Source organism: Chinchilla lanigera, unplaced genomic scaffold (genome assembly GCF_000276665.1).
Source record: "Chinchilla lanigera isolate Chin_1 unplaced genomic scaffold, ChiLan1.0 scaffold00006, whole genome shotgun sequence".
Taxonomy (NCBI): domain Eukaryota; kingdom Metazoa; phylum Chordata; class Mammalia; order Rodentia; family Chinchillidae; genus Chinchilla; species Chinchilla lanigera.
Genome location: NW_004955407.1, coordinates 35,418,582 through 35,431,833, shown reverse-complemented (window position 1 = coordinate 35,431,833; position 13,252 = coordinate 35,418,582). Strand labels below are relative to the sequence as shown.

The window sequence follows — 13,252 nt, the reverse complement described above, 5'->3', positions numbered from 1 at the left end:
GGAGGGAGGTACAGTACAGTACATAAATCCCTTTAGGCCACGCCCCTGGACTGGCCACGCCCCAACAGACCACGCCCCCAGGGCGGATCAGGATCCCGGGGACCCACCTCTTCCAATCAGACCCTGCCTCCTAACAGCATAGTCAGCTACTAATCCATCAGTCTATTAATCCACAGATAAGGACAGCACCCCAACAATCCACCCACCTTCCAAAAACCCCACTCTAAACACATGCGGCTTTAGGGGACATTCTAGATCGAAGTCTTAGCATCAATCTAGGAAGGAAAAGGACCGTTTGAAGGACTTGGTGTACTTCTGGAGAGAGCTGGGAAAGAATGCACCGCGGGGAGGGCTTCCCCTCAGTGGCTGTGGCCTGGCTCCTTCTGCTCCTTAGACTACAATGGGTGGCATTCATCATGCTCAGTACTGGCTCTGATCCAGTCCAGCCGGTCCTTTCTTTATGGGCCTTTTAAGTGGGGTATATAACGATCCAGAAGTGTCAAGAGAAGATTGGTTGGCTAGAGATAAAAGAAGAAGTAGAAATAAAAGAGGTGGGTGGTGACTTCCTGTCTATGTCTGACTTCTTGTCTGTGACTTAAGTAGATCCTACAGCCCTCTCCTGTCCCCCAGTCAGTGTGTGCTGTCACTGGGGAGACTGACTGCAAGAGACGAGAGTGTGACAGTCCAAAAACCTCCTGAACCCATTACGGTGTTACAGGTGCTGTGGCCTGAGCTGAGTAGGGGTTGGGTTGAATCAGTGACACAAAAAGGGCTGAAATGAGGCGTGAGGGCACATGCCTGTAATTCCAGCACTCTGGGAGGCCGAGGCAGGAGGACTGCAAGTTGGAGCCCGGCCTAAGCTATTCAGTGATTTAGCAAGACCCTGGCTCAAAGTAAACAACAAAAAGGGCTGGGGATGTAGCTCAGAGTGAAGGTCCTGGGTTCAACTCCCAGTAGTGCAGAAAAAGGCTGGGGGTGCCGGAAGGAAACCGAGTGTAGTCCAGGTGGGGTTCTGCCTTGTCCACACCGCAAGTGGAGGGAAAGTGAAGTGAGGGCAGTGACAGGTAAGCTGACATTTGAGGCGCTGTGGAGCCCGGAGAAATAGACAGCTGCTCCTAGGAGATACCAGCAGCGTCGTCTGCTTCGTTATGCTCCGGACATAAACGAAGCCTCGAGCATTTCTCCCCTCCGGAAGGGAAGTGCAGTCTCTCTTACGTCCGAAGGGAGGTGTCAGGACACAGGATGTGACTGCAGATGTGGTCCTGGTGCTCAGTTCATGCTGTGAGTAGCCACCGTAAACTCAGTAGCTCTGGTGAGTCTACAGATTTTCCTCCTTCACATTCTTTCCACTGTGCACCTGTTGCATTTCTGTGGTCCTCTTTGGAAAGCCGTGCACCTTCTCAAGTCCTGACTCCCTCACAGACCTGTGCAAGGACATTCCTTCTCTTTCAGAAAATCCTCTGAATAGCTAAATCATGGTGTAACAGAAAATGTGCCCCCTCGCCCAGCCAGTATACTTCAGTTTCTTAGTTGCCCATGTAATAGTGCTTGTTCCAGCTCCAGCTGCTTCTGTCTCTTAGAAACAGCTGATCACTGTGATGCACATTGTATAAACCCATCCCCAGCAGACAAGCCATTCTGCCTCTGAACTTCCTGATTGCTCACCCCATGTAAGCCCTAGACCACCAGAGATCAAGACCTGATATTCTGGGAATGATCTTGGTCAGTGTCCGTTGATGTAAATAAATCTGCCTCCAAATCCTGGGTGTCATTTCAGTGTTTCTGCTTGCCATTGCAATGGAAGTAGTCTAGATGTCCATCAGTTGATGAGTGGATAAAGAAAATGTGGTATTTGGACTCCCTGGAGTACTACTTTGTCATGAAGAATGATAAGCTTGAGTCATTTATAGGAAAATGGAGGCACTTTGAGACCATAATGCTAAGTGAAACAATCAGACACATGAGTTTAAATGTCACATGGTTTCTCTTCTTTTTTTTTTTTTTTTGGTTTTTCTCCAGTACCGGGAACCGAACTCACGACCTTGCGCTTGCCAGGCAGGCGCTTTTTGCCGCTGAGCTAAATCCCCAGCCCCTCACATGGTTTCTCTTCTATGAGAAACCCAAAGTATAAGTAAAGAGCAAAATAAAAGATAGATAATAGGAAGCAGAGAGATACATCTCTTGCAATAGGGAAGGTGATGAGGAGATGGAGGGAGGGGACAGGGAAGGAAGAAAAGGGGATTAAAAAGAATTTAGATGTGTTATGTACATGATGAACATAGTCATTGTGTACTGCAGACATGGGCTAATAAAAATAAAAACTAAAAATGAAATGACAACATTCCTTTTGTCTACAAGACTTTTTCTACAGGGTATAACCAGAACTCAGGAGGCCTGGTCACAAAAGCAATCCTCTTCGAAAGCCGTGAATGAGCATGCAACTGCTGTCGTAGAGATACAAAGGCGCTCTGGGGTCATGTGAAGAATCATGCTGGGCTGAGCTCAGAGGGGGCGTGAGCAGGTCCAGGCGCAGACATCCACGTGTGTGGTGGGAGCGAGACGGCCAGCATCGCCAAGGCACTGGCAAGGTGAAAGGAGTGGCAAATGTCTTGGGCAGAACTGTGGAAACCAAAAGCCACTAAGAACCCAGTACAGAAGAAAGCATGCCTCAGCAGCAGCAGCAGCAGCAGCAGCAACAGCAACAGCAAAACACCTTCCCCAACACTTCCGCCTCCAGGGCTTAAATACAGTGCACAGGAGGCCATTGGTTGGCTGAGCGCCTGCACTGGGCCGGCCTGGCCAAATCAAAATGGCGCCACTCATGCTAAAGAACCACACTGGCAAATCAAAGCCACATTGTTTGACCAGCTCAGAACTCGAATAGCCAAACCCCTAACCACCCAGAGTTAGCCGTTACTACTTTAACCGTTACAAGAAAACTAACTTTGAAACAACTGAAGTGCTTTTGTCTGTTTCTGCTTTCCTCACTTTTCCATCTACAAAACCAGCCTCCTGTGCTTGGCTCCTTAGAACGCCTGCGCTGTTTGATAAAGTGTCACCCCATCCCAGAAGTGCATATCAAAGCCTAAGAAGATTTTTTAATGTTGTAATTTTCTGTCTTCTGACAGAAACAATAAAAATACAATTAAGATCAGCATTTGAGGGTCTGAGGCAGGAGGATCACCATGAGTTAGAGACCAGCCTGAACCACAAAGTGAGACTCTGTCTCAAAAAGCAAAGCAAAACAAAGCAAATCATTGTCTTCACAGAATCAACAAACTGGAAGCAGAAAGGGATGGCTCCAGTTGGTCGAGACCTGGCTTCGTAACCCTCCGACCGCTTACCACACCATGGAGTCTCAGTACCAGCATTTCCTGGGAATCTGTCAGAAATGTGAATTTGAGGTCCTACCAGACCAACTGGATCAGAAATGCTGGAGTGGGAAGCAGCAATCTGTTTTCTTCAGACTGAGGGATTAAACATGGGGCCTTCACACTTAGCTACAGCCCCGGCCCGTTTGTTATTTTTATTTTGAGACAGGATCTTGCTAAATTGCGAAGTTGTCCACACTGGGTTCAAACTTTTGATCCTCCTGCCTCAGCCTCCCAGAGTGCTGGGATTACAGGTGTGCGCCATCATGACCGGCTAGGAGTTTGTTTCAGTCGGCCCTCCAGAAGATCAGAATGCCCACTACAATTTGAGATGCCTGTGTGTCCTTTTCCCTTGGAGACTTTTCCCTCTGAGTTGGGCACAGCGAGACCATTCAGCGGCAGATCCTGGAAATGAACAGCCTCCTCCTGGGGAGAGTTTAATGTGTGTTCGTTCCTTCTCCACAGCAGAAAGAGAGTCCAACTCCAGCATCAGAATTCATTATTCCTCCCACTGGCACTCGTTACGCACTAAGCTCTGGAAGGCAAGGTACAGGGGTCCAGATGCGGCATGTGAGTGGGCCAGCCCCGAGATGAATGCACTGATTGGGTGTCGTAAACACGCTAACGGAAAAGGTGTGCAGCCCCAAAGCAGACGTTCACCAGTCCTGTACCACTTTGTCACGGACAAGCTGGCCGTGGGGCTCAGTGGCATCTGGAGGCAGGAGGGCCAAGTAGACGGGGGTCTCGGCGCCCTGCTCCAGGGTTCTGGAGCCCTGGTCCCCGGCCATGTCTGTCTTCACCCACCCGGGGCAGCAGGCGTTCAGCAGGATCCTGTCGGCCTTTCTAGTCTCATCCAGCTGCCGGGCCATGATTCTCGACAAGACTGTGACCCCCAGCTTGGACACCCCGTAGGCTGAGTCGGGCCAGCCTTCCTTCCCATGCATCTCATTTTTCACATCCTCCACAAACTTTTTCATGAGGTCCACCAAGTCCCCCTCCGTGAGCGTGTCACACCGGAAGCGCTCCTGCAGGGCTTCGCTGCAGTCCTCAAGGGCTTTGGAGCCCTGTAAACTACTGATGTTCACCACTCTCCCTGAAACAGAAGAGAAAGATGGGGCATGTCACGGGAAGCGTTCTTAGCCGAATATGTAATTGAAAAGTACAGTGAACATTTAAAAAGATTTTTAAAAATGTTAATAAAGCCTTCCAGCCATCATACCTCAGTGAAAGGAGTCACTGGTGAGGAGGTAATATGCTATTTTTGACAACCCTTAGGCTGTAACTCCTTAATAGGTCCCTCTTGCATATCTCTGTCTTCCTGAGAAACCACTCTGAAGATACCACCACGTATTATAGCAGCCATTGATATTTTCCTACTAATCTATCCATAACTGTGTAAAGTTTGTAATGTTCCTATCCTATTTCATAACTGGATGTATGTTTATTATTATGTGTTTCCTACAACAACCATTGAGAATAGTTAATGATTTTTCAATAGGTCACTCATGTATAGCTCTATTTATTTTCTTTAGAAGCCACTTTGAAGATACCAAAGTATAGTACAACAACTCTTGATAATCTCCTACCTCTTTTGTCTGTAACTCACTATTATTTGTCTATTTGTTTTCCTGAGAAACTATTTTGTAGACAATAATATGTAAAATGATAACCATTGATAATTTCCTACCATTTTGTCTGTAATTTGCTAAGTCCCCCCTATTATTATGTTATCCTTCTTTTATTCTTTAAAATAAAAAAAAAAAAATGTTAATAAAGGACACATTGCCACGAATGCCCTTCAAAATACTTTCCCTCATTTGGAACACACATCCCAGTGTCGTGGCCCTTTCTGAAGCAGTTCTGGAGTCCTCTTTCATGAGTGTCTTTAGTTGTGCTATTGTTACAGCAATTTTAGATTTCACCAAATGTTGATGGCAAAGTCAGATTTCCTGGAGATGCAGGAAACCATGGAGCAGCCCTTGGAGGAGTGGAGGGAGCTCTATATTATGCAGACCCGGAGGAGTTCAGTACCCCAAAGTCTGAGCCCCGAGTCGGGGTTAGGGAAGGTGTTATGTAGAGGCTGTGTTGGGAAACGGCGAGCCAAACGAAGGCAGTTACTTCAGGGTGACAGGTGTACAACTTTGGGGAGTCGGGTACAAGGCTGTGGGGCTGCCCACAGGAAGGGGGGAAGGAGGGGTGCAGGGAGGCAGATAACAGGGGCTGTGAAGCAGTGGGTGCGGGAAAGGCGGGGAGGGCAGCAGGAGGCAGAGGCTGCTGTATTTTGTGGTAAAGACAGAACAAAGTAAGGACATAATTTCATGACAAGCGGGGCTCAGGGTTGAGCCCTTGGAGGCGGTCCCAGTGTGGTTTCTTTTTCTCTCTCTGTCTTGGCTGCCTCAGTGTCCTGGATGGATTAAAAATGTTTCCCTTTCTCGGGAAACATTTAATGGGAAACAATTAAACATTTAATGTCCTGAATGGCTTAAAAACATTTCCTTTTTGACTCTGGGCAAGAGCCAGAAATCTTACGCTGCCGCTGCAGTGAATCAGGTGGATAAGGACAAAGCTTCATGTTTTTCCAAGTCTGCTTTCCCGTGCGTGCACTCAGAGGCAGTGTTCACCCTATTTTGGATCATAGCTCATAGAGGCCCTCGTGAAAGAGGACTTCCAGGACCGCTTCAAAAAGTGGAAAGGATGTTGGGATAAGTGTGTTCAAATGAGGTAGAGGATTTTGAGGAGGATTAATGGCAATGTGCCACTTACTATAATAAATATTTTAAATTTAAATATATACCATATATTTTGATCACCCCTTTTGGCAAACACACAACGGAGTCAGGATGTAGGCTTGATCGCTGATAAAAACTAAACATACCTGGGTGTGGTAGAGCACACCTGTAATCCAGCACTTGGGAGGCTGGGGCAAAAGGATCACCTAGAGTTTGAGACCAGCCAGGGCTACATAGTCATAGTTCAAGGCCAGTCTGAACTACATAGCAAGACCCTGCCCAAAAGACCAAAACCAAAACACGAAACAAAAGGTGACACTAGAAGGCGTAAAACATGCATAAGTGGGACTTGACATGCTGTGCTCCCCAGTAGAACGCATCTCTGCCAGTAAAGGGCTTCCCTTCTGCAGCGGTTCTCTGACCTGGGCAGAACTGGAGTCTACAGTTGTACAAACACCCTGCATAGCCGGGGAAATAGCTCAGCAGAACAAGCACCTGCCTGGCAAGAGCAAGGTCCTGAGTTGGATTCTCAGTATCCACCAAAAAAAAAAAAAAAGATATGAATACCCCTCATCCACTTCAGGTACAGTGACCCTGCCTTCCAGGGGTCCCCAGCCCCTTCCTGAGGACTCAGCCCCCCTGTTCCCTAGGGACTTGGGGTAATTCAGAGCCAGGTGGCCCCAGGGGTGACCCTTATCTGTCCGCAGTGCTGGCTGCTTCCCCACACGGACTGGGCTGATTCTCACCCTAGTTCTGATCTTATTCACTCTTAGTCTACCGCGAACGCTCGTTTGGATGACCTGACGCCGTGCTCATGCTGATGATAATTCACGGCTACTAAAGAGACAGCCACGCAACTGCGCAGGACAGCACCGCCACGGCGACTGGAAGCACTGCCGGGCATCCCCCAACCAGCAAATGTGAATTGGCTGTCTCCTGCACCCGTATCACCAGTTCTGCGTGGTTATTTTCTCATGCTGTTCGGAACCCATGATACCTGCATCCAATGGGATGCTGGGGTTTTACTTCATTTTATCAATGCCTTTTGCTGCAGGCACATATTTTAGGGTGCATCCGTCCTCTTGAACATCCTCAAGGGCCCACTCCCATTTGGAGAGAGCCTCGGTCTGTCTTTGGAAGCAACACCTCGCTTATCTCTCAGGACCCCGGCGACCTGCAGTCCCTCCGTCCTCTCATTTTCCATGGTAACATGCACTCCTTTCCTGGCTCTTAATTTTGAACAATTTGCAAACTACAGAGAAACTGTAAAAAGAGTTCAATAAGCCCGGTGTGGTGAGGCACGCCTGTAATCCCAGCACTCTGGGAAGCTGAGGCAGGAGGATCGGTTCGAGTTCGAGGCCAGCTTGGGCTACAAAGCGAGCTCAAGGCCAGCCTGAACTGTATAGCGAGACCCTGTCTCAAAAAAAAAAAAAAGAGTTCAATAAACAGCAGTCTTAGCACCCGCCTCAAGTTGCTCATAAAACCTAATACAAGGTAAATGCCATGTAAATAGCTGGTGTGTTGTTAAAGGAGTAGCCGCAAGAAAAACAGTCTGCGGTGTTAGCTACAGATGTCATTCCCAAACCCCGTGAATATTTCCAATCTGCAGTTGGTTGAATTAACAGCCACTGAAGCAGGGGACACAGAGGTGGACTGCATTTGGGGACAAGGGCAGACCCTACATAGCCACACCGGTGGTCACATGGCAGGTTTTTATACTGGACGACACGATTATCTCAAGTAGTATTCAAGTGTCCTCACTTGCCCCGATAATGTTCCTACAGTTTTTGCTTTTAATAAGCGATCCACTCAGCCAGAGAAGGGCAGCACCCTGCCCCTAACACCACCCGTCTTCCCAGGCAGGGTGACCTAGTGATTCAGCCTCACAGAAAGAGCTGGAAAGTTGCTCTCCCTAGCGGCAAGCCTTGAATACACAAACAAACCAAATGTTTAATTTGTGTTTTGTTTTATTTTGCGAGGATCTTGCTTTGTAGCCCAGGCTGACCTCGAACTCACAGTGATCCTCCTGCCTCAGTCTCCTGAGTGGTGGGATTACAGGCATGCGCCACCACACCCAGCTCTTTAATGTTTTAAAGCTAAACAAAGACAAAATAAAAATTAATGATACTCAGCATTTTGCCCCTCAGGTAAACATGAGATTTTTTGAAAAGTCATAAATAGCTGGGCAGCGTGACACATACCTGTAAACCTGGCAGTCTGGGAGGCTGAGGCAGACAGATCTGAAGTTCAAGCACAGTCTGGGCAATTTAGCTACTTAGGGAAACTCTGACTCAGAAATGAAAAAAAAGGCTGGGGATGTAAGTCAGGGTGAGAGCCCTGGGTTCAATCTCCAGTACCTCAAAAAAAAAAAGGTCACAAGTATTCCCAGTACGTGTTAAACCAGAGATTCCTGTTTGCAGAGTCAGATTACAGAACTGATTAAGGACAGTGAGTTAGTCCTCAAGTCCCGCCTTCCCCAGAGCCTCCCAAGAACTCCCCAAAAGGTGCGGTTTGCAGCTGTGTGACGTCATCATTCTTGTTTCTCTTGACATTTGAATTTGGTTGAGTAGTGAATAAAGAAACCAGGAGCGTCTCCCACTCTACTAACCTGCTGTGCTCAGTTCTTGGGTCCTCTGATGCCCTCTCTGTAACGTGGAGCTGGAGCAACACAAGGCTTCAGTAATACTGTGCAGCTGTCAAGAATTTTTTGGGGGTGCTGGGGTTTGATCCCAGAGCCTCTGCATAGAGCTTTATCTCTCTCTGCCCCTTTGAGACAGGGTCTTCCTAAGCCGCTAAGTTACACAGACTGAGCTCAAAATTTGCTGCTCCTGTCTCAGCCTCTTAAGAGTGCTAGGATTACAGGTTTGTGCAACCACACCAGGCTGGCTCTCAAATTCTATGATTATAAAACTCATCAGGGAGAGGAGTTCCTGATAACCTCATAAAGGCATCTCTACAATGCAGTACTATACACCCATATAGAGAACAGGGAAAGTTTCTGTTCTTACCTAGTCAGAGGCCCATGTGGGAAATGAAGAAAAGAGAAAAACTTAGTAAAGTAGTACCAGGCATGGTGGCACACACCTGTTGTCTCAGTTAGTCAGGAGGCTGAGGCAGGCGGGTTGCTTGAGCCCAGGAGTTTAAGGTTGGCACCTGGGCAACATGGCAAGATCTCACTTCAAAACAAAAGAATCCAAACAAATAAAAAGCAAGATGGCAAACACTGCGCTCAACCTCCCTCCTATGTAAAGAAAGGAGTTCACAAATGTGCATTTCTGCTCACTTGAGTTCACATTTACACACTCTGTTCCCTTGGCCCTGGGACTCATGAGCTCTGTGAATCCGGGCCAGAGGCCTCCTCTGCCCAGCATCTGTGACTCAACCTGCCAGTCTGCTCTGACCCCATCATACTGACAGCTGACCAAGAGGGCTCCCTGTGGAGGCCAGCAGTGAGTGGCCGAGCAGGCAGGAGGCCAAGGGCAGCTCCTACCACATGCCTTTTCAGACTTAAAAATTGTTGCATGCAAAGGTGTCTGTATTCAGAATGTTAGATTAAGACCATCACATCTCTTGAGGTGTGCACCTGTAATCCCAGCACTAGAGAGGCTGAGGCAGGAGGATCACTGTGAGTTTGAAGCCAGCCTCTGCTACATAGTGAGTTCAAGGCCAGCCTGACCTGCATAGTGAGACCCCTGTCTCAAAAAAACAAAAACAAAAAAAAAAGAAAAGAAAAAAAGACAAAGAAAATCTGTTTCAGATTTTCCAAAGAGAAGAATGCAGGCAAAGGCTCACGATAGCCAGGATGCCATCCCGGGTTCCTGGAGGAGCCAGGTGGGGCTGTCCCTGGAGAGCTGGAGAAGGACTCAGTGAGGCTGATCAGAGCCAAAGGCCTCCCCATCTTGTCTTCTGGGACTGAAGTCCTGACGTGGAACCCAGGATCCACGTGAGCAGCCAGGCACGAGGAGAAAACAAAACCATTCTCTATTTTTCTCTGTACAAGGAGATGGCAGCCCTGGGGGTCCCGGGCGCAGCCTTCTTCTTCCAGAGCCACAGGGTGCGATGTCACCCTTGCACTCACCGTGCGGCTTCACGATGGGCAGTAATTCAGTGCAGACATTTCTAGTGGCGAAAAAGTTTGTCTTCAGTGTCAGCTCAGCTTGAATGTCGAAGGGCGTTGGGTCGTCCGCTTTCAAAAAGAGGAGACAAAAAGAATCATACATTTCCTCCTGAAATTCACACATGGATCTTAATGGATAGCAATTAATTAACAAAATAAGCTAACTTTATCTTTTTTTGAGACAGGGTCTCTCTATATATTCAGGCTGAGCTTGAACTCACTGTGTAGCCCTGGGCCGCCTCAAACTTGCAGCGATTCTCCTGCCTCAGCCTCCCAAATGCTGGGATTACAAGTGTGTACCACCATGCCTGACAAACTAACTTTAAAGCAATTTTAAACCAGTAGGCGGTGTTCTCCAACTTCAGTGTGCATCAGAATCACTGCAAGGCCTGTGGAAACACAGCTTTCTGGCTGCAGCCCAGTTTCTTACGGGTGAGGCTGCAGCTACTGGGCTTGCGGCCACCTGGCGAGGCTACTGCTTCTCAGCCATGAACGTGCAGGTGGAGCCTGGAGAAGGTGACAGAATGAAATGTGGACATGCAATGCCAGGGTTGCAGGTTTGGGGTCCACACTCTGAGGGGCAGGGCTCCTGGAGCACACAGCCTCCTCCACCTGCTGTGCAGGGCTCAGGGCCGCCCCAGGGTTGTCACCTCTCTTGACCCGCAGCTCTCCAAAGCCCCCAGGCTGAGCTGGAGGTGCAGAGGGAGGAAGCCTAGGGCACCACGCTCGGTGCAAGGCTGAGACCTCTGTGCTATAGCAGCTTCCTATACAGTCTTGTCCCAGGCTTGTCTCCCCACTAGCTTGTAGGGAAGCTGGCTTGTTTCTTTCTTTCCAGTCCCAGCACACAGGAGCACAATAATTTTCTTAACTGAGCAGTTGTTACAATGAGGAACTGCCTTGATTTTGTTCTGCAAAGGGAGCTGCTTCTTAAAACCACGCATTGGCCTTCCGGAGGCAGGAACCGCTGGCTTCCTTTTTTTTTGCCAGCGCCTATCAAAGTCCTCCAAGTAACAAAGTATAAAAAGCACTCGGGTGCAAGTGTGAGCTAGCTGGGTCTCAGCGACCGTTTCCTGTCCTGAGCAGAGCGTTCCTGGCATCGCTGAATGCGTCCTTGATTCACCCAGAAAGAGAAAGCCGAGGATGATCTTAGAGACCCTTCGCAGGGAAAATGACTCTCGGATGAAACAGAAGGCTGATGACTTAGCAAGGCGTGGTCCCGCTCCCAGGAGGCCGGGGTTCTCACAAACAGCCCCAGCTGAAAGTTTGGGAGGGCCCAGGCGGCGGCGCGCAGGCCCGCACAGGCGGCGGAGAGCGAAACCGCCCGGCCAGGCCGGCGCTGGGCGCTTCCCTGGGGCTGGTCCCGCCCGCGCGGCCACTCCAGGGGGCGCCTGCGGCTCGCGGCTCTGCACCCTCGGAGCGCCTCGGGGATACCCGCATCCCGGCTCGCGCGCTGCACCTACTCTTGAAGGCGATGCCCGCGTTGTTGACCAGCACGTTGAGCCCCCCGTACTCCCTGCGCAGGAAGTCGCGCAGCGCGCGGATGCTCTGCAGGTCGTCCACGTCCAGCTGGTGGAAGCGCGGGCTCAGCCCCTCGGCCTGCAGCTGCTGCACCGCCGCCCGGCCGCGCGCCTCGTCCCGCGCCGTGAGCACCACGTCCCCCGGGAACCGCCGGCAGAGCTCGCGGGTGACGGCGAAGCCGATGCCCTTGTTGGCCCCGGTCACCAGCGCCACGCGGGTGCAGGACGACATGGCCGGGCGCGCCGCGCTGGGCACCGCGTGCACCGCGGCCCGGGCAGTGGACTCGACTAGCGTCAGGGTGGCGGAGCAGAAAGAGCTGTGGGATCCAGGGCTCCGACTCCTAGGGAACCGGCCAAGAGGTCCCGCCCCCGGGAGGGGCTGTGTGTTCCCAAGGATCCGCGACGCCCCGACTCCGGGTCCGCCTCCTGCGCGCCCGGGTCTGGATCCGACTCTGGGCTGAGCCGCGCTGGCTCCAGAGCTACAGTAGGCGGGGACAGTCAGCAGGCGCCCGGGATCCCTGGCAGCTGGGCGGAGGCAACCGTCTGGGGAGATCCCCAAAGCGTGAGGAACGAGTGCTGAGTAATTTTCATGGGCGTGAGCGCACCGTCAGCTGCAAGATGCAAGCGCTCGCTTTGGCCCGCAGTGCGATGCGGTCGCCGCTTCTGCTGCGCGGTCCTCCCACGCGTTAAGAGGCTGGGAGAGGCTGTAGGGGAAAGGCACCCTGCGAGGACACCCACCAGGTCCGGCCGGGCTGCACGCTGCGGCTTCCTTGTGCGCCCCCAAGTGGGAGGAGATGCTTACCGCGCACCAAACTGCTTAGAGGCGTGTTTTTTTAACCCTAAAGTCCTATCTGTAGGTGCAAAGGACTCTGCCGTGAGCTGTGTCCACGGACGCGTCCACATGGATGGAGCTAGGTGGTCAAGGCACCTGTTGAGGGGCGATCCGGGCGCCCAGCTCACGGGGTGCCAGGCTTGTGGGCGTGGCCTGCAGTTAGACCCCGCCCACCTTCCCTAGAAGCCAAGCAATTTGGACTCTAAGGTTCAGGGACAACTGCCATCCCATCGTGACTCAGATTTTCCCGAGTGGCCAAACTGCCTGAGCCTCTGCTGCCTGACTGCACCTCCATCCGGTCAGTCCCAAAGGACAGGAAAGGGGGCACTAGCCTTTCCTTCTTCATCTCTTAAAGATGTGGGATTACTTGGACTCTCTGTTTCCTCTGGAGTGAGTTTCATTTCATTGATAGGGTTTTTTTTTGTTGTTGTTGTTGTTCCTTTTTTTGAGATGGGCTATCACTATGAGCTCAGGCTGGCCAAACTCCGGGGCTCAAGTGATCCTCTTACCTCCGCCTCCAGAGTAGCTGGAAATGCAGACATGTCACTGTGTTCAGCTTTTCTTTTCTTGTTTGCTTTCTTTTTCTTCATTTTTCCTTCTCTCTGGTCTCTCTGGCTTAAGATTTAACTTTTCCTTTTAAATTTTTCCTTAAGGAACTAGCTTTTAGTTTCATGATCTGTTTTTCT

General features: G+C 50.4%; 1 protein-coding gene and 1 pseudogene across 2 annotated transcripts; one reads left to right on the top strand and one right to left on the bottom strand.

Moving 5' to 3' along the window:
- Nucleotides 1–2,684: 2,684 nt before the first annotated feature.
- LOC106146664 lies at nucleotides 2,685–3,188 on the top strand (annotated as a pseudogene).
- A 375-nt stretch (nucleotides 3,189–3,563) lies between these two features.
- Cbr3 (carbonyl reductase 3) lies at nucleotides 3,564–12,160 on the bottom strand. Of its 2 annotated transcripts, XM_005375724.2 has the most exons (3): nucleotides 11,678–12,160; nucleotides 10,179–10,286; nucleotides 3,564–4,464 (listed from the first exon to the last, which is right to left on the bottom strand). In XM_005375724.2, the coding sequence occupies exons 1-3, from the start codon at nucleotides 11,964–11,966 to the stop codon at nucleotides 4,028–4,030; spliced, it is 834 nt and encodes a 277-aa protein (XP_005375781.1). In that variant the 5' UTR covers nucleotides 11,967–12,160; the 3' UTR covers nucleotides 3,564–4,027. The 2 variants fall into 2 exon arrangements, with proteins under 2 accessions (XP_005375781.1, XP_013360007.1); XM_013504553.1 differs by lacking the exon at nucleotides 10,179–10,286.
- Between the last annotated feature and the right edge of the window lie 1,092 nt (nucleotides 12,161–13,252).